Source organism: Neomonachus schauinslandi, chromosome 16 (assembly GCF_002201575.2).
Source record: "Neomonachus schauinslandi chromosome 16, ASM220157v2, whole genome shotgun sequence".
NCBI classification, from domain to species: domain Eukaryota; kingdom Metazoa; phylum Chordata; class Mammalia; order Carnivora; family Phocidae; genus Neomonachus; species Neomonachus schauinslandi.
In genome coordinates, this window is record NC_058418.1 from 33,191,876 (window position 1) to 33,219,253 (window position 27,378).

At 43.4% G+C, this 27,378-nt stretch overlaps 2 protein-coding genes across 3 annotated transcripts in view; one reads left to right on the plus strand and one right to left on the minus strand.

The window, feature by feature from the left end:
- The first annotated feature begins 404 nt into the window (after positions 1-404).
- On the plus strand, positions 405-26,136 carry CCDC113 (coiled-coil domain containing 113). 2 transcript variants are annotated; one of them, XM_021705626.2, is made up of 9 exons: positions 405-570; positions 1,639-1,765; positions 2,764-2,925; positions 5,594-5,749; positions 6,728-6,808; positions 9,187-9,342; positions 13,779-13,886; positions 24,886-25,041; positions 26,003-26,136. In XM_021705626.2, exons 1-9 carry the CDS (start codon positions 470-472, stop codon positions 26,087-26,089), a joined length of 1,134 nt encoding a protein of 377 aa, XP_021561301.1. In that variant the 5' UTR covers positions 405-469; the 3' UTR covers positions 26,090-26,136. The 2 variants fall into 2 exon arrangements, with proteins under 2 accessions (XP_021561301.1, XP_044778236.1); XM_044922301.1 differs by lacking the exon at positions 2,764-2,925.
- Positions 26,137-26,529: 393 nt separating this feature from the next.
- Positions 26,530-27,378, minus strand: part of PRSS54 (serine protease 54) — a 12,074-nt gene continuing 11,225 nt past the window's right edge. The window contains 1 exon segment of the mRNA XM_021704302.2: positions 26,530-27,066. Coding sequence (XP_021559977.2) covers positions 26,530-27,066 — 537 coding nt within the window.

Sequence of the window (27,378 nt, forward strand, 5' to 3'; positions counted from 1 at the left end):
TGAGAGAAACTGCAGTTAGAACGTATGAAGCACCAGAGGGTGAATGGAGTAGAGGCCTCACAGCGAGGTAGGGGAAGGCAGACACTCCGACAAATCCAATTAACTTTCTGGGTCTGTTTCCTCTATTTGGAGAATAAGCAGAATAATAGATAATATTACAAGGTTGTTGCAAGGATTTGCATAAACTATGCTTAGCACGGTGCCAAGGGCATAGTAAGTGCGGAGCAAACAGCAGCTGCTAGTATTAGCATGTTAAGAATGATTGTTGAAGTCAAGTGTCTGCGCTCTAGTCAGCACGGAGGTGGGTGGAGCAGCGCTGGGCGGAGCCTCTGGAAGCCCCGCCCCTCACGCACGCGTCCGGTCGCTCCGGCAACGCTCTGCTAGGTCGCAGCCCGCGTGACGCTCGGCCGCTGGAACACGGCGCTCTTGGCTTCACTGAGCATTGGCCAAGGGCCACTTGGGCAGAGTCATGACTGATGAGGACTCTGAGACCCCTGTCAGCGAGTTGCAGGGCGGGGAGGAGAACGAGCTGCCTGTTATCCAGCTGTGTGGGCTGGTGGAAGAGCTCAGGTACGGCCGGCCGGCTTCTGGAGTTCAGAGGTCAATTGTACTTCTTGGTCTCACGGCGTATCCCGTTCTAGCAGCTGAATAGATGTACCTTCTATATGTCTATACATAGTTTAGATCAGAACTGAGGTAATATTACTAATAGCTGCAATTTTTTGACTACTTGTTATGCGCCAATTATTTTGCACGTAGGACCTTCTATAATGGCACAGTAGCCCTAGAAAGTGGGTGAGGAACCAAGACACAGAGGTTAAGTCACCTTCCTAGTCAGCGGTGGTGCCGGGATTCAGACGCAGGTACGACTCCACAGCTGACACTCGGGGCATGATATGCTAAAAAAAAAAAAAAAAAAAGGCGTTTTGATTTCTCGGCCTTTCCATTGAACCTTTTCCATTAATCTTAAAATTCAGCCTACAGGAATTCACTCAGTAATATATGAAAATATCCAAGCTGTTCATATATATATGTATACATGCACACATAACCTGTATGTTATATATATGGAAAAGCTAAAAAGGTCAAAATCTTGGCAGGCACATACAGGATAAACTCTAGTTGTCATCTCTAGTTGTTTAAAAACCATCTGTTCAAAGCTTTCCCACCATTTATAATACACTTCTTGTGGATACTTCATCTCTCTGGTGCTGGAAAGAACAGCTGAGAAACAAACCAAAGAAACATCCGAAGATTGTGCCTATGTAGTAATCTCAAGCATGTAGTAGTTCAGAAGGAATTTCACAAATGGGTTAGAGGATACTGGAAGGTGGAATTTGTAGCTTCATCTCAGCAACAATTTTCAATATAATCCCAGTTCTCTCAACTTTGTGGCTCATTAAACATTTTTTAAAAATCACACACTTAAATAGCACTTACTGTGTGCCAGGCACTGTTGTAAAGGCTTTGCATTCCTTAATGCAACCCTAAATAATAGGTGCTGTTATTATTCCCATTTTACAGATGTTAAGTGTCTTACAGAAGGTCATATGTAGGTCATATTAAGTGTTAAATACTAGTTATTTGGGATTTAAACTCTTGTTAGTAGTACTTACTCAGGTACCCTCTGTCTTGCAGCTATGGAAACTCTGCTCTCAAAACTGAGACAGAGATGTTTGAGAAATATTATAATAAACTGGAGCCCGGAGATCAGCGACATCCACGATTATCAGAAATTAAAATATCAGGAGCAGAATTTGCACAGGTACACTGTGGAGACCTAAGAATTCTTTTATTTTGTTTGTCCCTTTAGATGCAAGTGGTATTTTGTATCTGCCTTTGGTCTTTGTGTATTTCTTTGGCAGAGGGGCATGTGATTTTCTTCCTGTTCTACTTTTGATTCTTCCTTCCCTCCCAAGGTTCTCTTTCAAGTGAGTGTGAAGGGAATCAATTTCAATTAATAGTGGATTGACTCACCCAGAATATCTTTGTTTGAAATAATTCCCTTAAATTGGGGGACTCAAATGTTTACAGGGCCTAGCTAGCCACATATAGGAGTGAAGTGGGTCTGCTGTGGACACGGGAGAGTTCCTCACTCATCTAAAAGTCCAACCAGGTGGCCTGGTATTGCCAGAGCAGCTGATTTTACAAGAGAAGCTGGAAATCTAGATTATTTCAGTGGACTCTCCTGATTTTCAAATGTGGGTAATTAATTTTTGAAAATTTAAAACTGGATGTAGATCTGTCTTTTGAGGGCCAATCTCCTCTTTAGGCCCACACGTTTCCTTGGGCCATCTGCTGGTGACCTTTGGCTTAAATGTGTAGGGAATCAAAATATTTTTGTCTGTTTGGTTGTGTGTTTTTTTTGTTTTGTTTTGTTTTTTGCTTAATACTATGCCCCCAGATAGCAATTTCTCTTCTGTGTTCAGTTTAGGAAGCATTGAGCTCTGGACTTCCCCTGACACTGACTTGAATGCTAGTCTATAGCAGGTTCACAGTCCTTCCACACCGTCAAGACACTTTCCCTTATTTATTTTCAGTTCATTATCCAACATAAGCCTTTGAATTCTTTAGCACAGGACCTTAGGCTGACTTGTGAAATAAACATCACCTTGGGCCTAATATCCTGAATCCTTTCACACTGAGTTTGTTCTCCCTGGCTGTCACTCAAAGTAATTTCTAGCAGGTCTCAGTAGTCATTTTGATGCCCAACTTGAGCATCAATTCCTACCTGACAATGGCTTGGTTTTCCTTGTGTTGCAGTTACGAGGTAGGCGTAGATCCAAATCCCGCATAGGTATGGACCGTGTGATAGGCCTCAGTTGCGACCAAAAATGTGAGCTTGTACAAAAGGAGCTGGAAGACATGAAGGATGAAATAAGGCACATGAGAGCAAATGCTGAACGAGACCTGCAGCATCATGAGGTATACTGTTTTCTCTGTAGCCCACCCTACCTGGGCTCCCCACTTCCACCTCATCGAGAATGTTCATATAATTTTTATTATTTTGAAAGAAACATAAGTAGGAGAAGACAAATTTAAGGCCTACTTTTAAGGAACTTCCCACCTGCTTGAGGAGACAACAAATTTTAAACATTTATTTATTTGAAAGACAGAGAGGGAGGGAGAGCAGGGGGGAGGGGCAGAGGGAGAGGGAGAGAGAGAATCTCAAGGAGACTCCACGTCAAGCGCGGAGCCTGACACGGGGCTCGATCTCACGACCCTGAGATCATCACCTAAGCTGAAACCAAGAGTCAGGTGCTTAACCGACTATGCCACACAGGCACCCATAAACTTTTTTAAATGGAAAATTTCAAAAATGCACACATATAGAGAGGCTAGCACAATGGACCCTTGGGTACTCAACAGCCACGAACATATGGCCACCCTTGTTTCCTCCATATCCCAACTTCTCCCTCATGATAGGCCACTGGGCTATTATGAAGTGACACCTCAATATATCATTTATCTATAAATATTTCAGTATATGTCTCTAAGATATGGATTCTTTTTTTTTAAGATTTTATTTATTTGAGAGAGAGAGAGAGTGTGTGAGAAAGAGAGAGAGCATGAGCTGGGTGAGGGGCAGAGAGAGAAGCAGGCTCTCTGCTGAGCAGGGAGCCTGATGCAAGGCTCAATTCTGGGTCCCTGGGATCATGACCTGAGCCAAAGGCAGATGTCTAACTGACTGAGCCACCCAGGTGCCCCTAAGATATGGATTCTTTTAAAAAAAATAACCATAATAAGCATGAATTCACTTAAAAATGTATGGTAATTCCTTAATAATATAAGGAGTCTGGGGTTTAAGTCAGTCAGTTGGATGAAAAATCTTTAAATCGCTTTCTGGGTGCAGCACGCATGACCATGGTCCATGTCTTGTTGGAGACCAATAACGGTCAGTTTTCCTCCACTCTGAGAAGAAACATCACTGTTAGTTCAGTTGCCCATGGATGGAGTTGTTGGCTTGCATTGGAGAGCATTATTGTATGAAGAACAAATATTTCTGTTCTATTTAGAAATTTTTCTATTTCTAAATGTGGGCACACAGACTGACACTCATTGCCTCCAGAGGGATAGATCAGTAGACTCATGTCTTTATTGGTAGTCATCTGTACCACATAAACCTAACTTTCCTTCCCTCTCTCCCTTCTTTGTGCCCTCCCCCCTCCTTCTTTCTCTTGCCAAACATGCATTGTTGAATTATAACATGTTAATGTGGGATAGAGCGGCCAAAGAAGACTTTTTTGAAGAGGTGGGGCTATACATAGGGCTTGGCATGGTCTTGAAGAATAATGAGAAATAAAGTAGAGGACTAGGAAAAGAAGGGCACCCTAGGTCAGGTGAATGACATGAGCAAGGAAGTGGAGTTGGGAATGAACGTGGCAAGTCCAAGATATCGAGGGGGCTGGTGTGATTTGGGGGCTGTATGAGGAAATTGGGGCTGTGAGACCTTGAGAGCCAGGCAGGGGAGTTTATCTTTGATGCCTTAGAAAGCAGGACCCCAATGAGGATGGCTGAGCGGGAGAGTGAGTGACCTGTTGAAAGTGGCAGTTATGGTGGATTGATGTTCAGGCACGTGAAGACCATGGGGAGGGCAGAGACTGGCCAATGAAGGAAGATGCTTTCGCTTCTTGGTGCCCAGGGACAAAGCTGGGACTAAGGTGATTTGCTGTGCAGCTACAGATGCCTTTTCATTTTATTCTTTCAGATGACGTGTGTGTGTGTTTTCTTATTTAAAGACAGTCTATGTTGTAGCAAGATTTGAATGTAGAGATAAGCTAAAAGAACATTTGTAAGAATCCACAATCTACCTAGAGGTGTTTATCTCCTAGAGTTTAGATTATTTTCTAGGTATATATGAATTTTTTTATAAAAAGTATTATATTATTTTGTAAATTGTATTTTGCATTTACTGTCTTTCCATGTCAATACATATATTCATTGATACCATCTTCTTTCAAATTACTGAAGTATATATATATTAAGAGTGTTGGTCTCCCTGGTCATCCGTCTCTCCGGATGTGACTGTGGCTAATGTTTTGGTGTATATCTTTCCAGATTATTTTTTATATCCTATCCTATCTTATCACATTATATTAATGTTATAATTTTTAGTGGATAAGTAATATTTCAGATATGGAAATATATGTAGAGATGCCTGAGGCCCTGTTTTTATTTATTCACCCCCTTCTTACGGCCCCCTTTTTTTTGAGGCCTGCTTTTTTAAAAAAATTTTTATTTGTTTGAGAGAGAAAGAGTGCCCCAGCACAGGGGAGGGGCAGAGGGAGAGAGAGAAGCAGACTCCCTGCTAAGCAGGGAGCCCGATGACATGGGGCTTGGTCCCAGGACCTGGAGATCATGACCTGAGCCTAAAGTAGACGCTCAACCGACTGAGCCACCCAGGCGCCCCAAGGCCTGCTTTTTAATAATAACATTCATATAGTCAAAGTTGTATCTTAGAGATATATTTCTAAGGCTAAGAAGAAACATTATGTATTAGGACACAAAGAGGCCTGAGAACTTAGGTTTCCTTAGAGGGAGATGTCCCTGAGGATTTGTGGAAACTGTTCTTTCTTTGTGCTGACTCCTCCAGGCTATCATTGAGGAAGCTGAAATTCGATGGGCTGAAGTTCAGAAAGCAGTGCATGAGTTTAAAAAAGATATTCTAAAAACCATATCCAAGAAGAAAGGGAGTATTTTGGCCACTCAGAAAGTGATGAAGTACATTGAGGACATGAACCGCCGGAGGGTGAGTTGGCAGGAGGCTAGAGCTTAGAAAGGGAGAATAGATTCATAGGATGAAGACATAAAAATGATCCATGTGACACAGCCCCACTCCATTTGGTCTACCATAAATGTCGTCCACACGTGGAGATTTATTGCAACCCACGAAGTGTGTGTCTTAAAATGCACGTTTATCAAGGCTAAAATCAATCAGGCCAGGTGAATATTAATAGTATCTCAGACTGATTTTTTTTTTCTTTTTTATTGTTGCTGTTTGTTTCAAGATCTGATGTTTTCTAGAGAAAAGTGGTGTGAGTCTATCTAGTCAGGTGACTCTATGGAGGGGTACAGGTAAATCTCAAGCTCTTTAAGTTCCATTATTATAACAATGAGATATAAAATGTTCCTTCACTTTCAGAGATTTTGTAGCATGTCGAGCTTTGGATCCTTGATATAGGTAGGGTTACTAACCTTAACATGTTATAAGTGATGAAAATTATGTAAACTACCAAGAGAATAAAAGACCAAAGGATCATAAGGTCATTTTGTCAGGAATGACCCCTATATCCAAATTATATACCCAAATTATCAAATTTAAAAGCAGTAGAGAATTTGCACAGAGCAGACCTAGTTACCTCTGCTTCTTGGTCATGAATGAAGTGTTGTTGTTGTTGTTGTTTTTAAGATTTTATTTATTTATTTGAGAGAGAGAGAGAGCACACACAAGTGGGGGGAGGGGCAGAGGGAGAGGGAGAAGCAGACTCCCCTGTTCAGCAGGGAGCCCAATGCGGAGCTCAATCCCAGGACCCTGAGAGCCACCCAGGAGCCCCTGTCATGAGTGAAGTGTTACAGCAATGCCAGCTTGGGTAAATGTAAAAAGACCTAAAAATAAGTGACTGAATGTTAGGGCTCAAGGTTTAGTTTGTAGCCCCAGACCTACCAACTTTTCAAACCAACAGGGAAGACAAAGAAAAGTGGATTAAAATTTACTTGTCTTTTTTAGGATAATATGAAGGATAAATTACGTTTGAAAAATGTTTCTCTCAAAGTGCAGAGGAAAAAGATACTTTTACAGTTGAGGCAGGTATGTGGCTGGCTCTTCCTTCCTTCCTTCCTTCCTTCCTCTTTCATTTGTACATTCCTTCATTCGTTACCATGGAAGGTAGAACAACTCATTCCCAAAGATGTCCATGTCCTAATCCCTGAAGTCTGTGTATCTGTTATCTCACATGGCAAAAGAATTTTGCAGAGGTGATTAAGTCAAGTATCTTGAGATTATCTTAAAATAATCTCCCCCTGATTCAAAGGAAGATTATTTTGGATTATCTAAATGGGCCCAATATAATCCCAAAGGTCCTTGTAAGAGGTAGACAGGAGAGAGAGATGGGATACTGGAAGCAGAGATCAGAGTGATGAACTTTTAAGATAGAGGAAGGGATCATGAACAAAAGAGAGCAGGCAGCCTCTAGAAGCTGAGAAAGGCAAGGCAGCAGATTCTCCTCCAGGGCCTCCAGGAGAAATGCAGCTCTGCCAACTCCTTGAGTTTAACCCCAGGAACCATTTTGGACTTCTGACCTCATGAGCTGTAAGATAATCGATTTTTGTGTTAAGCCACGGAGTTTGTGGTAATTTGTCACAGCCGCGATAGGAAGCTCCTACAGTTCTGGTGCCGGCACATCTGTAGACGAAGTTGGCTTGAATTTAAAAGACCCTCGTGACGTACTTGTTGACCTTTTTTGGTGAGTATGGCCTGGGTGGCACAGTTTGAGTGTGCTTTGGTCGCCTGTGCAGCCGACTAAAGGCTCCTAATTAAACGCAGTAAGCAGACCGGGCACGGGGCCTCTCAAGTGTGATTACACGGCTCCCTCCCTCGAATTAACTCGAATATGGGCACCGACAGCTTGTGCATTAGAGGCGGCCACTGACAACGACAGAGTCTGGAACTATTGCCTAATTGACTTGGGATCCTGAAAGACAAACTGGGACAGCTTCAACAACGTGAAGTGACTGAGCACAAATGTAAGCTCCTCCATTTTGATCCCCAGGATCAGGTCTGCACAGGTAGCAGGTGGCTTAACTGTAGAGTACCTGATAAAGTCCGCTCAGCCGGAGGCAATGCTGTGGCCTGGGCTGCACCCAGAGAACCACAGGGCCCCCCCGCCCAAGAAAGGGGTGGGCTCGCTCCTCTCGTTCCACGTAGCCCTACCTGGAGCACCATGTCTCCGTGAGAGCTGTACTCTTGAAAGAATTGGTAACCTAGGGCTCACTCAGAGGGAGCCAGAGAGCAAGGGGAACGGAGAGACCATCAGAGAGGACCTGGGGCTGATGGGCCCAAGCAGACTCAGGAGGGCTGGCTGCTAGCTCCAAGAGCACGGGCTGTGGGGAGGAGAGAACGCACAGCTCTGGAGGTCCCCAGTGGAGTGAAGGCCGGGGTGGCCATGTCATTGAAGGAGATTTGAGATTATGAGATTAGTGTAAGAGAGTAGAGAGGAGCGGCCTCCAGATAGAGAGTTCCTGGTACGCCGGGCTTCATGCAAGCTCAGGCATCCTGAGGAGGGGATTTAAGTGTGAGGGAGGGAGGAGATGGATGACTTTTAGCCTAAGCCATTGCTGCACAGAGCTGACACTGAGGTGGTCCTGACCTCAGGAGCTCACAGACTAGCGGGGAGTGGGGGTGGTAGGAAAAGGCGGGATGCGTCACTGCTAGCCAGGGGCAACGGCAGCAGGGACCACAGAGCCACAGTGGGGGATTCTCCTCCTAGGAGTGTTTAAGCTGGAGGATGGGTCATTACTGGGGCTTAAGGAAATTGTTGTGTTGGTTTAGGGGAAAGGGAAGAAGCCTCCTTGGAGGTAGTATTGCGTGGGTAGAGCGCAGGGCTGAGGAACAGTTCCTGGGTTTGGCTGTTGCCTACCACCAATGTAAGATGGCCTAGACCTGGTGGGGCAGGTAAGGCAGGCCAGGTTGGGGAGGGAACCCAGTACCCTGATAGAACCACAGTACAGAAATGTCATGTGATCACAGGAAGGGAATTTATGGGCTGCTGGTCCTGGGTTTTCCAGGGTAAAAATAACTTTTATATGATCTCCTTCTTATTCTTCTTTCATAGCCCTGTTTAGATACTACCTTTTAAGTGGGAAGCTTTTCCTGACCCAGCCTTCCATTCTTCTCTGGCCTGGCTGAGGGGCTTCTGTGTGTCCTCTGCCCCTCCCACTACACCACACCGCGACCTGTCTGTGAACCCTGGTTGAATATGTGCTCCTTGAGGCCAGGGGGTATTGTATTTATTCAGATTTCCACCCCAGTGCCCTGCACCATGCCTGGCACCAAGCAGATCCCCCACCCATGTTTGTTGAATGACTGAATGATGACTGACTTTCAGAATCTCATCGGTAACTGCAAGGTGTGAGTCAGATTCTGAAGTCACAACCTCACATCATTTCTTTCTTCTTTCTGAGCTATAGAAGGAAGAGGTGGGCGAGGCTCTCCATGAGGTTGATTTTCAGCAGCTGAAGATTGAGAATGCTCAGTTTTTAGAGACCATCGAAGCAAAGAATCAAGAACTGATCCAGCTAAAGCTGGCATCTGGAAACACCCTGCAGGTCCTCAACACATACAAAGTAAGGTCCGCCCTGATGCCCAGGTCCCCGAGGCCTCCCACACCCACCTATCCAGCCACAGTGAGGTTGCCATGCACCGCTGAGGTGCTACACAAGGGCTTGGGGTCCTTCCGTCTACTGTTGCTCCCTGATTTCTCTTGACAAAGCCATTCTCCTCAAATACTCTGAGTGTTCCTGCAACCCTAGCTGTGCATTGCATTTTTAAAAATATACAAACACCCTAGTCCAACCCTGACCAGTTGAATTATGGCGTGAGGGCCATGCATCTATTTTTTTTAATGCCCCCAGTGTTTTTTATGCACAGTGAGTTTTGAGAACTAACCACATTTAGGGCCCTGTTTAATTTAGGCCTGTAAGAAGCACTTCCCTGCTTAAAACCCTCCAGAAGAAAACTCTCTTAGCTAAAAATCAGAAAACTAATATATGATTCCTCATCCACACAGAACCCTTTTGGGAGAGAGAGAGGTACTATTAATAATTAAGCAGGGACCACAGCCATAAATGCCCAGCCACCCTGCTAGCAAATTGTATAACGCAGTAGTCAGCTAACTGTGGGCCAGTGTATCCTGCCCACTGGCCTGTGAGCTAAGAATGGTTTTTACAGAAGGATATTTGTAACCAATTTGATAGAGAATGCTACCTTTGAAACCTAATTAAGCAAAATTGGTTTCTCCCCCAGAAATTCCATTCTTCTCATTAGTAGACGTGTATTCCAAAATGTACTTAGTGATTATATTTTGAATTCCATCAACAAAATGTGTGGAAATTTGTATTTTTCTTTTGTTAATATAAGTAATTACATAATATCCTCAATTTTGCCTCTCGGCCCACAAAGCATAAATATTTGCTGTCTGGCCTTTTACAGAGCAAGGTGGCTGACCCCTGGCCTAGTGCCTGCAGGACAGTGGTGGCTACAGGCTTAGGTAACTCACAGGTGGTCTTCATTCGGCCCACACAGTGTCAGTTTAAAATGTAAACTTGGAAGTGTTTAGATTAGACTATTACGTTTGTCCAGCACTTTCCTTTTACAAATGAAAAACCTGAAGTCCAAAGAGAGTAACTGCCAGCTTCAAGCAACAAGTTTTTGACAGGGTTGAGGCTCCTAGTCCAGTGCGTGTCCCACCTAACCCAGCTGCCCGTCCCTGGCATAAAGCGCGTAGACAACATCATGCTGGCATTTTGAAATTCATGTGTTCTCCGTCTGCAACAGATCTTCCACTTTGATCTCATCCTATCAGTAGTTAGCTTATCTGATCACTGTAATTTCAAGATGAAGCCAGTCCCCGTGACTTGAGCCTTCGTTGGCTGGAGAGCTGGGTAGTATGTGGCTACATTGCATTGGATCTTGATCGTATCCTGTGGAATCAACTTAAGTAGCACAGGGCCTGTCTGGTCTTGTGTGGAAAAGCCAGGGGTTTGGAGTGGAGCTACTGGTTTGTAAAATGAAACTGCCAGGTCCAGGGCCTGAGCTCTTTAGGACAGGTCTAAACGCAGAGGACAGATTGTTTGCGATACCCATGCAGCAGCAACACGGGCCACAGTGCGTAGAATGGGAGCTTCTCCAGGCAGGATCCCAGGGGTCATCGTGCCTGTAGGCCTGTTTCAAATAATAGTAAGAAGATGGTGGAGCTCGGGAAGAGATGCCTACAGGAGTCCTCCGGTGGACACAGCGACGGGTTGAGGGAGAAGCAGGCTCATTTCTTCTGTGTGTCAGTTCTTAGGTCTTCTGGGAGAAATGGAGGCAGAGTTTTGGAGTCAGGCCTCACCTGGGTTTGAATGGGGATTCCACTAGGCACCATGGGTCAGAGGCAGGTTTTTGTGACTCGCCACCAGGATAGAGCTCCAGCTGGTCTCTGCTGTGTTCCTAGCACTGAGCACAGTGCCTGGCCAAGCAAGTCCTCAGCCAGTATTGTCAAGTGAGCTGCTAGCAATTGAGGTGTGTGTTTAGGGGATGGGAGGGTGGCAGGAGGGACCACTTTCATATGAATATCAAATACCCATCTCTAAGACCTTGTGAAAGCATGCACAATAACTGTTACCAATGTGTTTGCTTCAGCAGCACATATACAGAATAAATGTTACCAAACATACAAGCATCTGTGGAGTGCCAGGCACCGGGCTAAGTGCTGAGGATATAGGTATGAAGGAGACAGACATGGTCTCTTCTGTGAGTTTGGTGCATGAGCTTCAGCCAAAGGGGCACCTTTATCTCCATCTTTATGCTGTCAAGCCCTGCCTCGTGGAATCTGGTAAAATATAAGCGTGTGATGGCAGCCATGATGTGTCATTCCTAACTGACTGTAAACTAGTGATCCCCATGTAAACTAGTCCCTTGTTGTAGGTAGAATTCCAGGATGTCCCCCAAGACTCCCCACCCCCTGGTGTATATACCCAGTACAATTTCCAAGGCTGTGGGGATGATGGGTTCTATTATTAGGTTCTGTTCTGTTCTATGATTATGTAGTATGATTCTGTTCTGCCATCGTTGATGTTAAGAATAGGAGATTATTGGATGGGCCTGACCTAATCACATGAGCCCTTTAAAGGCAGAGAGTTTTGTCTGGAAGAGGAAGTCAGGAATTTGAAGCATGGAGGGAATTCTGTAGGCGAGAAGTTCTCCACTGCTGGCTTGAAGGTAGAGGGACCGCGAAGAGCTGAGGGCCACCTCCTGCTCACAGCTAGAAAGAAACAGAGACGTCAGTCTTACAGCTTCAAGGAAATGCATTCTGCCAAGTCTGTGAGCTCGGAAGAGGACCCCAGCTCCAGAGGAGAGCCAGTCCTGGCCAACATCCTGATTTCAGCCCCAGGGGACCCTACCTGGGCAGAGAATCCAGCCACACTGTGCCTGGACTTCCGACCTATAGAAACTGAGATAATAAATGGGTGTTGCTTTACGCCACAAAATTTGTGGTAATTTGGTACACAGCAAGAGAAAGCTAAAGTGCCTTTTCAGAAGTAGCCACCTCAAGTGGCCAACGTCCTGCTCAGAATCACAAATAGCTCTCCTCATACCTTCTGGAGAGCCCAGCCCCAGTAGAGCCAGGGACTGCCTTGCAGTAGCCTTTGCAATTCCATTCTTTCCTGCCTTGGCTCTCTGCATTGTGGGGTTAATGCCTTCCCTCTGCTCTCCTTTCCCCCCACCCAAATTTCTGGTTTGCAGTGGAGTCTTGTGCTGCCTCCCCTCCCCCGCAGCCCACCCCCTCAGTCTGGTCTCTTACTCATGGCACTTTCCTAAGCAGAGCGATGTCGTGCAGGATGTGGAGCAGGACATGAGCCTTAAAGAAGGGAGGATTGGCAAAAAGAGAAATGAGGGGGATGGCCCCCGATGCCCTGAGGTCCCCAGGCAGGTGGCTCCAGGGTTTTCTGCCCGGTCTAAGATTTGATACCCTGGGTATATTGCTCCAGCATCCCCTGTCTCAGGCTTTTCCTTAGCTTGGCATGTTCTCCCTTCCCCTCTTACTTAGACACACTCGACAGCCTTTCAGCTCCCTTTCCAGTATTCTTTCCCCCAGGGAAACCTCGACCACTGTCCTCATATTCTCAGCGCCAGGCACAGTTGCGGCTTTATATGGCTTCTGGCGCCTCCATCTAGGCCGTGAGCCGGCCTCTGGCAGGCAGGGCCTAGGCTGCCGTGCTGGTCAGTGCCTGGTGCAGGGTGAGTGTGTTCTCAGAGTCCGTGGAGTGATCCCCCCCCGGAGTCACTGGCTTCTGTCACTTGGTTCACTCTTCAGCCCAGCAAAACATGTCTCAACTTCTCCAGGCTGACCCTTCCCTGCTGGGGAGACAAAGGTGCAGCAAAGGGGCGAATCGGAGAAGCAGGGGCCTGGCGGGGAGCCGAAGGGCAGCGGCGAGTGATGCAAGAGGAAGCTGGGGGGCAGTTCGTGAAGGAGCCTTCCAGGGTCAGCGGTGCTGGAGCCCGTGGGCCCTGGAGTCAGACTGCCTGGGTTCAAACCCTGCTTAACCTCTTATCTCTATGACCCTGGGCCAATTGTTTCACCCTCCAAAGAGTCAGTTCTTTCATCTGTAAAGTGGGATGCCAGTAGCTCACGGGGAGTGTTTCTCTCTCTTCATCCAGTAATGGCAGCCATTTGTATGAGTGTTCTCCATGTGTCAGGCTCTGCTCAACACTTTACCACCATTATCTCCCTTGAGCCTCTCCACAGCCCTATGAGGCAACCAGCCCAAGTTTAGAGAGGTTCTGGGACTTGCCCAAAGTTTCTTTTAGTAAATAATGGGGCAGAATCTGGGTCCTGGTGTGTCCGGCCACTCTGCAGGTCTTTACCTCCCCTACCACGTAGGCACCAGGATTCTGAGAAGGGCAGACCCAAGTTCCTGGATGGTCTTGCTGTCGTCCTGCTTAATAAAGAGCTGTCCGTCCTTCCTGTAGTTCTGAGTGATCATCTTTGCTCAAGACTTGCTGTGTTGTTATATTTCAGAGCAAGCTACACCAAGCAATGGAAATGTCCATCAATCTGGACAAGGAGATCTTGCTGAGAAATGAGTTACTTGAAAAAATTGAAAGAGAAACCCTACAAGTAGAGGAGGTAGGAGAGGGTAAAATATGCTGTTTCTGGTGTTTATCTCCTTCTGTCTACAAGGGCTTGAGCCAATGTACACCAAGACCTAGGTTTTTGTCTAGAAAAGCCTAGACCATGAAAGTCAAAATAACTCTGGGTCATTGAAAGAGGAAATGGTACCTGGAGTATTAGTAGTATTTTAGTCCAGGGGCACCTGGGTGGCTCAGTTGGTTAAGCGACTGCCTTCAGCTCAGGTCATGATCCTGGAGTCCCGGGATCGAGTCCCGCATCGGGCTCCCTGCTCAGCAGGGGGTCTGCTTCTCCCTCTGACCCTCTTCCCTCTCGTGCTGTCTCTCATTCTCTCTCTCTCAAATAAATAAATAAATAAATCTAAAAAAAAAAAAAAAGTAGTATTTTAGTCCAGCAGTATTTAGTCCAATAGTATTTTACTGCTGGCTTAGGGTCTAGAGTTAGAAGTTGTGTAGAAATGACAAAATCATCTAGAAATCATGTAGAGTCCAAATAACCCTCGAGAATTCCTTAAGTGACCTGAAAAGTACCATACTCAAAGTGTTGTGTATACAACATCACAAAAAAGCCTATAATGCATGTAATCATCTAATTGGTATGAGAAAAAGTACACATGCCAAAATACAGTGCTTTGTAAAGGATAGAGAGTTCTTTAAATATGTAATTTTCACTCGGTACAGTGGATGCTGGGATGACAGACCTGTGACTTCTGTCCTGAGCCCACTCCAGGGCCTGCGGTCACTGTGTGAACAGATGTGTGGCATTATCTGAGCTCCCTACATCTCCATTGTGATTTAGTACTCTCACTATTTTGCTGAGTACCTACAGCTGAATTTCAGCAAGCTAAATGTACAAAGGATGTGACTCAGAGGACTTTTTTGGAAAGAAGGGGGCAAGAGCATAAGCTTTGGTGTTGCCAGGTTCTAGCTTTCAACAAGCCTTTTAATGAGACAAGCCTCAGTTTCCACATCTTTGAAATAGGTGTCACAGGCTTTGTGGTGATCCGTTAGGACCAGGATAGCGATGCTTTGACAGTTGTCAGCCTCCCAAGCCATTCGTACAGTTATTAGTGGCCTTGTCTTGAAGGGGCCTAAGTATCCCCAGCAGTATGCGTGGCCCCAAACCTGTCCACGATAACCGAAAAGCCACAGGATGACTACATCTGACTCAGTTTTGTCATGGCATCCACGTCCTATCCTCGATGGAGAACCGACACCTGCAAAAAAACCGGTCTCGGTACAGAGTGGCCAGTAACAAAGTTAAAGCAAAAGTCTGTGTGCTCTCCTCATGCAGGATTTCTGTGGTATTTGTTTGGGGGGACATTTATTAGATTATAAGTAAAACATAACATCAGTTTTTAAAAGCCTGGCAGTCACTGCTTAGTATATTTTAGTTTTCTTGTGAACTTTTTTAACAGCTCTGTTGGGTTATAATTCACATACCATATTATTCACCCATTTAAAGTGCACATTTTAGGGCACCTGGGTGGCTCAGTTGGTTAAGCGACTGCCTTCGGCTCAGGTCATGATCCTGGAGTCCCGGGATCGAGTCCTGCATCGGGCTCCCTGCCCAGCAGGGAGTCTGCTTCTCCCTCTGACCCTCCCCCCTCTCATGTGCTCTCTCTCTCCTCTCATCCTCTCTCTCAAATGAATAAAATCTTAAAAAAAAAAAGTGCACATTTTAATGGTTTATAGTATATTCCCAGAATGGTGTAACCATCAGCACAATATTTTAGAACATTTTTGTCACCCTAGAAAGAAGCCCTGTACCTGCAAGAAATCCTTGTCCATTCCCCACCTCATCTCACTCCCACCCTCCAGCCCTGTGACCACTAATCCACTCTCTGTCCCTGTGAATTTGCCTGCTCTGGATGTTTCATTTAAAAGGGACCATACAGTATGTGGTCTTTCACGACTGGCTTCTTTAACAGTATTTTCAAGATTTGTGCTGTAATGTGTGTCGGGACTTTGCTTCTGTTCATGGCTGAATCATATTTACTTGTATGGATACACCTCATTTTATCCATTCATCAGTCAAGGGGGTTGTTTCCCATGGGTTGTTTTTGACTCTTATGAGTAACGCTGCTATGAAGCTTCACATACAAGTTTTTGTGTAAATGTATGGTTTCTTTTCTCCTGGACATACAGCTAAAAGTGGGACTGGGGGTCATATATGGGGATATTATGGTTAACATTTAGAGAAACTGCAGAACAGTTTTTGGAAAGTGGCTGCACATTTTACATTCCCACCAACATGTGAGGGTTCTGATTTCTACACATTTTCACGAACACTTGTTATTTTCAGGGGTTTTTGTTTGTTTTTTAATGGCTGTCCTAGTGGGCATGAAGTGATATACCTCACTGTGGTTTTGATTTGAATTTCCCAAATGAATAATGACATTGAGCAGCCCTTCATTTGCTTATTGGCCATGTGTGGTTTTTTTTTTTTGAGAAATGTCTATTCAAACCCTTAACCCCTGAGTAAGTTTTTAATTGAGTTGTCTTTTTATAGTTGAGTTGTAAGAATTCTTTATGTATTCTGGATTCAAATACCTTGTTGGATATATGATTTGCAAATATTTTCTCCCATTCTGTGTGTTTCCTTCTCACTTTCTTGAAGATGCTATTTATAGTTTTTAATTTTGGTGAGCTCCAGTTTATCTATTTTTTTCTTTTGTACTGGAACTTTCGGTACTGTATCTAAGAAACCATTACTTAATATCATGAAGATTCAGTCCTATGTCTTATGTTACAAGTTTTATAGATCTTACATTTAGGTTTATGATGCATTTTGAGTTAATCTTGTGAATGTGAGGACGGGGTCCAAAAGCTGAGAGAAGAAAAAAGATGAGGTATAGGGGCTCCATGCTTAGTGTGGAGCCCAGTGCAGGGCTTGAACTCATGACCCTGAGATCAAGACCTGAGCTGAGATCAAGAGATCAAGAGTTGGACGCTCAACTGCCTGAGCCTCCCAGGTGCCTCAGAGATGAAGTATGTTCATAGTGTTTGTTGTATTAGCCTTCCTCTTTACCATTGTGTGGTTCTCTCCATTTCTCTCTCTGGATTTGAGTTACCATCTGATGTTATTTCCTTACTCAAATATAGCTTTGTTTCACCCTGCCTTCTTTTTGCTGTTATTGTCAAATATATTATATTTTTATATGTCACAGGTCCATAGTAGAATTATATACATATTGCTTTTATGAATTGCTTTTTTTAATGATTCATATTTTTTAAATTTTATTTTGTTATGTTAATCACCATACATTACATCATTAGTTTTAGATGTAGTGTTCCATGATTCATTGTTTGTGCATAACACCCAGTGCTCCATGCAGAACGTGCCCTCTTTAATACCCATCACCAGGCTGACCCATCCCCCCACCCCCCTCCCCTCTAGAACCCTCAATTTGTTTCTTAGAGTCCATAGTCTCTCATGGTTCATCTCCCCCTCCGATTCCCTTCCTACTATGAATTGCTTTTTAAATCAGCTAAGAGAAGGAGAATATGCAATTTTACTGTTCTTTATAATTATGTACCTAATTACCTTTACGTGCTATTTGTTTTCTTCACATGGTTTTAAGTTACTTTAGCTTAAGCTACTTTCACTAGTTAAACTACTTTCACTAGTTTTCAGCCTGAAGAACTTCCTTTAGTATATTTTGTAAGGCAGGTCTGCTTGCAACGAATTCTCTCAGTGTGTGTTTATCTGGGAATGTCTTTATTCTTCATTTAAAAAAATAAAGTTTATTTTATAATTGTTTTAGAAAATTGCAGAGAGTGCAGTGTTCCCAAAAATCTCACACCCATTTTCCCCCATTGTTAACATCTTACAGTGGAATATTTATTAAAATTGACAAACCAATATTGATGCCTTATAATTAACATTTATAATTAATATTATTCATATAGCCTTGGTTTTTACCTGATGTCCTTTTCTGTGCTAGGATCCCATCCAGGATAACACATTACATTCAGTGTCACGTCTCCTTAGGTTTCTCTTGGCTGCGATAGTGTCTCAGGCTTGACTTGTTGATGATCTTGACAGTTTTGTGAAGTGGTCAAGTATTTTGTAGAATGTTCCTCTATTAGGATTTGTCTGCTGTCCTTCCTGTGATTAGACTGAGGTTAAATGGTTTTCGGGAGGAAGATCGCAGAGGTGAAGTGCCATTTTCATCACATTATATCAAGGGAGCATACTGTCAACATGACTTACCACTGCTGATGTTAACCTTGATCACCTGCCTGATGTAATATTATAAGGGTTTCTCTGCTGTACAGTTACTCTTTTCTCCAATTTTCAGACTCAACTCTTTGGAAGGATGTTATCATGTGCAGCTCACACTTAAGAAGTGGGGACTTATAAACTATTTGGAATTCTTCTGTCTGGGACATTTGTCTATTCTCCATTTATTTTTTAATCATTTATTTATATCAGTATCAATTCATGGATATTAATTTTAGTATATGTGTTGTTGAAGTGAGCATGGATATTAATTTTATATGTTGGGTTGTAATCTAATACTATTTGTTTTATTATTCACATTGTTTCACCTTGGGCATTGGGAGCTCTTTCAGTTGGCTTCTGCGTCCCTTTGACATACCCCATTTGTGTGTGTGCACGTGTGTGTGAACACTTCTTCTTTTCTGGCACTAGAAAATGCTTGAGACTCATCTCCTATATTTCCTGCTCCAGCCCTAGAATTAGCCATTTCTCCAAGGAGTCCTGGTTCCTTTTATTTGAGAATAGAATTAGAAACCAAAATTTGAGTGTGCTCATTGTTTGCTTTCATTTTTGAAAGATAGTTTTGCTGGATAGAAGATTCTTGTTTGTTTGTTTTTTTAGAAGATTCTTGTTTGACAGGTTTTTTTTTTTTCATTGAACCCTTAGAATATGTCATCCCACTGCCTTCTGGCCTCCACTGTTTCTGATGAGAAGTCAGCTATTGCTCTTATTTGGTTTCCCTTGAATGTAATAAATTGTTTTCTCACTGCTTTTGATATTTTCTCTTTGCCTGTCATTCAACATTTTGGGTATGATGTGTCTGGGTGTGGATTTCTTTCCAGTTTCCTATTCAGAGTTTGTTGAGCTTCTTGGATGTGTGGCTTATTATTTTTCATCAAAATAATATTTTTCATCAGATTTTGCAAGTTTTCGACCATTATTTCCTTGAATATATTTTCCTTTCTCTTTCTCCTTTCCTTCTGTTACTTCCATTACATGAATGTTGGTACACTTTGTAGTGTTCCACATATTTCTCTGAGACTAAATTTTTCTTTGTTTTTCTCTGTGTTTTCCATATTGCATGATCTCTATCAGTCTACCTTCAAGTTTACTGATTGTTCTGCTGACTTAAATCTCTGATCTCCTCTTAGGAATTTTTCATTTCAGGTATTGTATTGAAATACTCCAAATTTTCCATTTGTTTTTTTAAAAATAATTTCTCTTTATAGATATTCTCTATTTGATGAAACATTATCATCATATGTTCCTTTAATTCTTTAAAAATGGTCACCTTGGTTCTTTGAACATATTTATAATAACTGCTTTGAAGACTTTGCTAAGTCCACCATCTGGACTCCCTCAGAGGTAGTTTATGTTGCCTCCTTTTTTTCCTGTGTAGGTCACACTTTCCTTTTGCTTAGCCTATCTTGTAATTTTTGTTGAAGACTGGACATTTTAAATAATATTATAGCAATGTTGGATACTGATTCCACCCACTGCTTGCTTATTAAGTAATTTGGCTGGATTGATTTAGTAAAGTCTATTTCTCCTGCTGTTGGTAGCCTCTGGTGTTGCTCCTTAGAGGGGGCAGCCTTGATCATGGATACAGTGTCCCTGACAACCAGGAATGATTGGTGTTTCTGCTGAGTTTTCTTTGACTCTTTCTTTCATCTTCCCACCAAGCTTCTGGCTGGTCTGGTTCTATTGGTATCATACCCAGCTGTTAGCCTTCATTAATTACTAGCTTATTGCTCTGTTGCTTTCAACAACACCCTGGGACAGTAACTGCTGCATATTCTGATCTAATCAAAGTCAGACCCCTTTTCAGGGACCTTTTTGGCAGTCTTTGAGGTTTGCTTCAACCCCAATGGTCTCTTTCTCTGGTTCTGTTATACATCTAGCTGGTCCTCTGTTTTGCTTGTTGCTACTAATATTGTGGAATTATGGTCTCTTAATGGTTCTTTCTCTGGTTCTGTTAAATGTCTAGCTTGTCTGCTGTTTTGGTCTCTTAATGGTCTCTTTTTCTGGTTCTTTTAAACATCTAGCTGGTCTACTGTTTTGCTTGTTGCTACTAATATCATGGAACTTCCAGCTGCCTCTTAATTGCGCACCCCAAAGATCTCCATTGTTTTCCACAAAGTACTTAGGCATAAACTCGCCACACTTTGTTCCAAAGAAAGTCAGTCCTTCCAGGCAGCATTCTAGAGCTCTCTATTTTATAGCCTCTCCCCTTGAGCAAAACTTCTGTACTGCTGCGCTGGATCTGGGGATGGGAACAGTGGCCCACCTGTCTTGTGGTAACAGCCCTGTTCTACAAGTGGGGTGCTGGGTAGGGACCGCAGTTCCTGGGCTTCTCAGCACATCCCTCGTAGCTATAGAACTTCTTTTTTTTTTTTTTTAAGATTTTATTTATTTATTTGAGAGAGAGAATGAGACAGAGAGAGAGCATGAGAGGGAGGAGGGTCAGAGGGAGAAGCAGACTCCCTGCCGAGCAGGGAGCCCGATGCAGGACTCGATCCCAGGACTCCAGGATCATGACCTGAGCCGAAGGCAGTCGCTTAACCGACTGAGCCACCCAGGCACCCCTAGAACTTATTTTCTTAAAAGATTTTATTTATTTATTTGAGAGAGAGAGAGCATGAGCAAGGAAGGGGCAAGAGAGAGGGAGAAGCAGACTCTCCACTGAGCAGGGAGCCCTATGCGGGGCTCAATCCCGGGACCCTGGGATCATTACCTGAGCTGAAGGCAGACGCTTAGCTGACTGAGCCACCCAGGTGTCCCTGTAGAACTTTTTTTTAATGCCTTGGTTCTTGCTCCTTCATTATATTTTATCTTAAGTATTCTTTAATCATTTTCCTCACAAGAGTGTCCACTGATGGTTCCAGGTCCATGTTTAGATCTCCCTACAGGAATATGTCTATGCTAGACACAACAGATTCTCGCTGAACACTTCTTGACAAGTTTTTATTGCATTCTGATAAGTTAATTAAAAATAATTTGATTGATTTGCTCCAAAGTGAATTAAAGCAGTGCTTCTCAGACTAGAAGGTACAAACCAAACATCTGGGGATTTTGTTAATATGCAGATTCTGATTGGACAGGCCCAAGAGTCTTCATTTTTACCAGTTCCCAAGTGATGGCAGTATCCTAGACTCTACTTTGTGAAGCAAGGAACGAAAAGACGGTGCTAAGCTAGGAAGATTCAACAGCATAAAAATGTTAGCTCTGTTTAAGTTGAGGTGCAAAATCATGGTATTCCAATTAAAATAACAAAAAGTTTTTTTTTTTAAGGACTTAAATTGGCTCAAAAATTCTTTTGGAAAAATAAATAAGAATATCCCCCAAATTCTTAAGTAGATGAATGGACTAGCTCTACTAGATACTGAAACATGATAAGAAGTTACAGTATTTAAAACAAGCTCATGAATAGACTGGCAGATCAAAGAAAAAAGAGAAGTCCTATGATAAGCCCCAATACAGATCACAGAGATGTCATGTATATGATCAAGTAGCTGATAAAGTTTTGATATTGATGCATTTAGTTTATGGTAAAGGTATTGCAGTGTGGCACAACCAGATTATTCAATAAGTGATTTGGGATGACTAGGTAGTCATTTGGGAAAAAACAAAGTTGGAGCTATATATGTTATGGTGAAATTAATCCAGATGTATCAGAGATTTAAATATAAATGATAAAACCATTAAAGTCCTAAACTTAATAGTGGGAACATTTTTATTATAATCTTGGATCGGGGAGGACTTTTGAAGTATAAAACCCAGAAACCATGAAATCAATGTATAAAGTCAGTTATATAAAAGTAAGTTTTTCTGCATAGCAAAAACCATCATATGCAAAGCCAAAAAATAAATAACTGAAAAAATGTGTTGGCTAATATCACAGGGAGTAAATATTCTTTTTCTTTTTTTTTTTAAAGATTTTATTTATTTATTTGAGACAGAGAGAATGAGAGAGAGAGAGCACATGAGAGGGGGGAGGGTCAGAGGGAGAAGCAGGCTCCCTGCCGAGCAGGGAGCCCGATGCGGGACTCGATCCCAGGACTCCAGGTCCATGACCTGAGCTGAAGGCAGTCGCTTAACCAACTGAGCCACCCAGGCGTCCCTCCTACCCACTTTTTAAAAAAGATTTTATTTATTTATTTGAAAGAGAGAGTGAGTGAGAGAGAGAGAGAGAGCACACATGAGCAGGGGCAGAGGGAGAGGGAGAAGCAGACCCCCTGCTGAGCAGGGAGCCCGATGTGGGACTCGATCCCGGGACTCCAGGATCATGACCTGAGCCGAAAGCAGTCGCTTAACCAACTGAGCCACCCAGGCGCCCCCAGGGAGTAAATTTTCTTAAAACACAAATATCTTTTACAAATTAGTGGAAAAATCTAACAAAAAAATAGACAAAATGGGCAAAAGATTTATACAGTTTACAGAAAAGCCAGAAAGTCTCAAACTTATGAAAAATATTCTACCTCACTCATAAGGAATGCAGAATAAAACTGTAATGAGAGACTACTTCCCCCTCTCCTAGATTAGCAATGATAAAAAATTTGGTAAGACTGTTGAGAGAATGGTCAAAAACACAGGCAGCCTCAGACATTGGTGCAGAGGCTTAATCGTTAGAGAAGGCAATTTAGCATTCTGTACCAAACATACATATATGCTCGTGGCAGGGCTTCTCAACCTAGACACCACTGACATTTTGGGTCAGCTAATTCCTTCTTATGGGGGACTGTCCTGTGCCCAGTAGGGTGTTTCGTGGCATCCCTGGCCTCTGCCTACTAGGTGTCAGTGGCCTTCCCATAGTTGTGACAACCAAGAATGTCTCCAGACATTGCCATGTCTCCTGGGAGCAAAATTGTCACCCCTGCCCCCCCCAGTTGAGAACCACTGTCTTAGAACAGGCAATTTCACTTTCACTAGTTCATCCTACTGATGTACTTGCACATTTACAGTATGACTCCACCCAGAAGATTAGTAATCACAGCATTGTTTATCGTACTAGCAGGAGATTGAGGAGCTGAGTTGACTGTGAGGACTTGTTAAAATTAGGGTACATCTACACAATGGAAAATGATGCAGCTGTTAAAAAGAGGGTTTTTTTAATGTGCTGATACAGCTGGGCTGATATTTATTGAGGGAAAAAAGTTGGAGGAGGAAAAGTGAATAGCATTGGCTACTCTTTGGACAAAAAAGGTAAATTTATATGTTTATGTGAGTGTAGATCTCTAGAAGAATATGCAAAACCTAAAAATACTGTATGCTTCTGGGAAGAACTGTGTGGCTAGGGACAGGGTAGGATGGGAGATTGTCACTGTATACTCTTATACCATTTAAATTGCATGTATTGCCTATTCAAAATAATTGTTAAAATGAAAAATGGGGCGCCTGGGTGGCTCAGTTAGTAAAGCGTCCCACTCGCCTTGAGATAGTGCCCAGTGACAGGCTCTATGCTCAGTGGGGAATCTGCTTGAGATTCTCTCTCTCTTCCTCTGCCCCTCCTGCTCATGTACTCTCTCTCTCTCTCTAAAATAAATAAATAAATCTTTAAAATAAAATTAAAAACAGGGCGCCTGGGTGGCTCAGTCGGTTGAGCGACTGCCTTCGGCTCAGGTCATGATCCCAGGGTCCTCGGATCGAGTCCCGCATCGGGCTCCCTGCTCTGCGGGGAGCCTGCTTCTCCCTCTCCCACTCCCCCTGCTTGTGTTCCCTCTCTTGCTGTGTCTCTCTCTGTCAAATAAATAAATAAAATCTTTAAAAAAAAATAAAAAACAGAAGGACATTGTTAATTCAAAAAATCCACTCAAAAGAAAAAGGCTAGTTAATTTTACTGAATGATCATTTTAAAAATAAAACTTAAAAAGACCGAGATTCCTCAAAAAATTGAATAACTATTGATCCAGCAGTTCTACTTCTAGGTACATACCCAATATCACTGAAAGCATGAACTTGAAGAGATGTTTGTACACCCATGTTCATAGCAGCACTATTCATGATAGCCAAGGGGTAGAAGCAACCCAAGTGTCCATTGGCAGATGGAGAAGCAAAATGTAGTATATACATACAATGGGATATAGCTCAACCTTAAATAGGAAGGAAATTCTACATATGCTACAACACGGATAAACACTAAAGACATTATACTGGGTGAAATAAGCCAGTCACAAAAGGACAAGTATTATATGATTCCACTTACACGAGGTACTTGAGTGAAATTGATAGAGACAGGAAGTAGATGGGTGGTTGCCAGGACTTAGGGGAAGGGGTTCTGGGGAGTCAGTGTTTCGTGGGTACAGGGGTTTAGTTTTGCAAGATGAAAGTTGTGGAGGTGGATGGTGGTGAAGCTCATACAGCACTGTGAGTATACTGAATGCCACAGAACTGCACAATTAAAAGTGGTCAAAATGGGAAATTTTATGTTACATATATTTTACAAAAAGACAGGAAAGTGAGTTGAGACTGGTCAAAGTGTACTTAGTACACAGTTTTCCCCCAGAAAACCCACCAAACCTAAGAAATCACAATAAGGAAAAACAAATTCCTTAATAAAGGAAGGACGGAAGAGAAAAAAGTCTGTTTTAGACCGCACTTTAGTGTTTCTGAGCTAGATGAAAACATCACCATTTGTAAAAAAAAAAAAAAAATGTTGAAAATTTCAACATTATTTTGAGAACCACATTGAAACTGGGGAGAGATGTCAGGGCCAGTAAGTCCCATAAGCCAGAACTGCCAGGATCCTTGGTTTAATAGGTCCTTCCCAACCCAGGACCGGGCCAAGGCCGAGGCTGTGAACCAGAAGCTCCACAAACAGCTGGCTGAGTTCCGCGCGCCGCAGGTGATGATGTACGTGCGGGAGAAGGTCTTAAATGGGGACCTGGAGAAGACCATCAAGATGTGGGAAAGGAAAGTGGAGATTGCAGAGGTAAGTCTCAGAGAACCCCAGGACAGGCAGTCTTTTATGTCCTTCACATTCTTGTCTAGGGTTTTGCTTTTCAAGCTAAGAATACCAAAGTTCAGACATGTGATGTCTGTGCGAAATTCCAGCAGTCCCTTCAAGTCTTGTAGGAAAATGAAGGATATTTTAAGTTCCCTTTTCAGTGTTAGGGACAGGGTCTTTTCAGGTGATCAGGAGGAGACTCGGTAGTAATTGTGTGTTTTTAGTTGCTTGTTTTCTTAATGAATTCTGGAAGTTTCTGAATCCCTTCCCCCACCATTTGGTGATTTAGGGATTGCTACTTTATACATGGAGAAGCCAGTTTTTTTAAAAAAATTAGATAATAATGGATTTTTAATATCACTCAGAACCTGATTCCATGCATTTACATAGTTGCCATGGGTCTTTCATTTTTGATAACCCCACAGCCTTTCCGTGTGATACAGTGTGCTCAGAGCACCCTAGCCCCTTGTGAGTGCGGAAGAGAAATGGGAAACGTGCAAAGGGTCAGAATAAAGGAAAGGAAAGCACCAGGTCTGCCACAGGCCGGGTTGCATACTGAGGACACTGAAGACATCAGCAGAGTAGCTCAGAAACCCAGGCAGGTCACTTTGGAAGCCTGGTGTTTTCACATCTAGACCCAGGCTCCTTTTCCCACAGTACTTTCTCCTGCCCTTCCGGTGGCCACTTGGTGGCAGGGAGTGAATTAGGATCCAAACTTAGGCCCGTCAGATTTGGAGCTGAGAAGTAGCACCGCAGGAACCTGCAACTTCTCACTTCACTGAACAGAAACAAGCTCTTTGGAAGAGTCTTGCAGCCTGGCACTGCCCCACACAGATTCCTCTGCATCCTCGCAGGGCTAGATGTGGGTTGCATTCTGAAAAATCACAATTGCTTTTTCCCAAATAACCTTCTCCCCACCCCCCCACCCCCTTTTTCCTTTTTGCAGATGTCCTTAAAAGGCTACCGCAAGGCGTGGAATAAAATGAAAACCACCAATGAGCAGTTGCAGGCAATTTGCCCCCCTGAGAAATAGCCAGAGGGAGGCCACGGCTGCAGACCAGAGTGATCCATTAAAGTAATCAGCTCCTTTCCAGTCAAGGGGTCCTCTCACTGTTTCCTGTGCTGCTTGGTGTCCCCGACTCTCCGGCCGGGCACTTCCCTGGCCACATTTGCCCGTGGGGAGTGTTTGCACAGCCTGGCCCCTGGAACCGTTAACACTGAAAGAACCACAGGGCACTCTAATGGTTTGACACTTGTTAGCCCACATTTAGTTCACAAGCACAAAAGAAAGTGACCTTCCCGCGTGTGGGAGTGGGACAGAGAAGAGAGAGCCAGCCCAGTATGCACTGTGGGCCTGTCCGTGGCAGCCCAGGTGTGCCACCTATAAAAAAAACAGACACCAAAACAGCATGGTGGCTGCCTGGCGCTCAGCATTCTGAGCTTACTCTTCAGTTGGGAGGGTTAGCTCCTAGACTAGATATCATTGCAAAAGAAAACAAGCACAAAGAAAAACAAGATAATTTCTTGGGGCTGATGTAACCTGTTCTGACCTGAAATAGGCCCACTACCCTCCCCAGCCTCCCCATAATAGTCAGAGTAAATGGGATCTACGGACACAACAGAAGACTTGCCTAATTCCCCTAACCCTTTCTCCTCAAGGTCTGGAGACTCTGTAGAGCTGTTTGTTGGGAATGTATATAAGGTGACCTTATTTTGTTCTTGCACGTCTGCTTGGGACTGTTCACCCTGGCCCAGCCCAGAATGTTTTTTCGGTGTCACGATGATATGTGATGAGTAGCTGGAGAAAGGAAATGGTTCCTCCCAGTGGTGGAAGGAAGACAGAGGACGGCTGGTTTTCTTAGTCTTGGACATAATCCAGTCGCTATAGTCTTCCACGTTGATGTACAGAAATAGGCCAGGGCAATTCTCACCACCATGGGACAAGATTCCTCTCAGCACCCACATATTCAGTTGCTGTAGCTGGCACATCATCGGGTTTCCTGGGTCCCCCTGTGACAAAAGACAGAAGGCTTCAGGTCTTAGAAAAACTTGTTTTTTAAAATATATCCTTGTGCAATTTACTATTTGTTCTAGGAATGTTTTACACTAGTTCTCACTGGAGATGGGGTAAATTATAGGATACCAATTCCAAACTAGGCGGCCACTACCACAAATTCCAACAAGATGACTTTTTCTTTTATTATGCAAATTAGTTGTAGGCTTCTGCAGTTTGGCTCTAGCTTCCTGGTTGCCATTTCATTTTCATGCCTCTTTGACTAAATCCTCACTCTCTTTTGGTTTCTCTTTCCTCAAATGTTGATC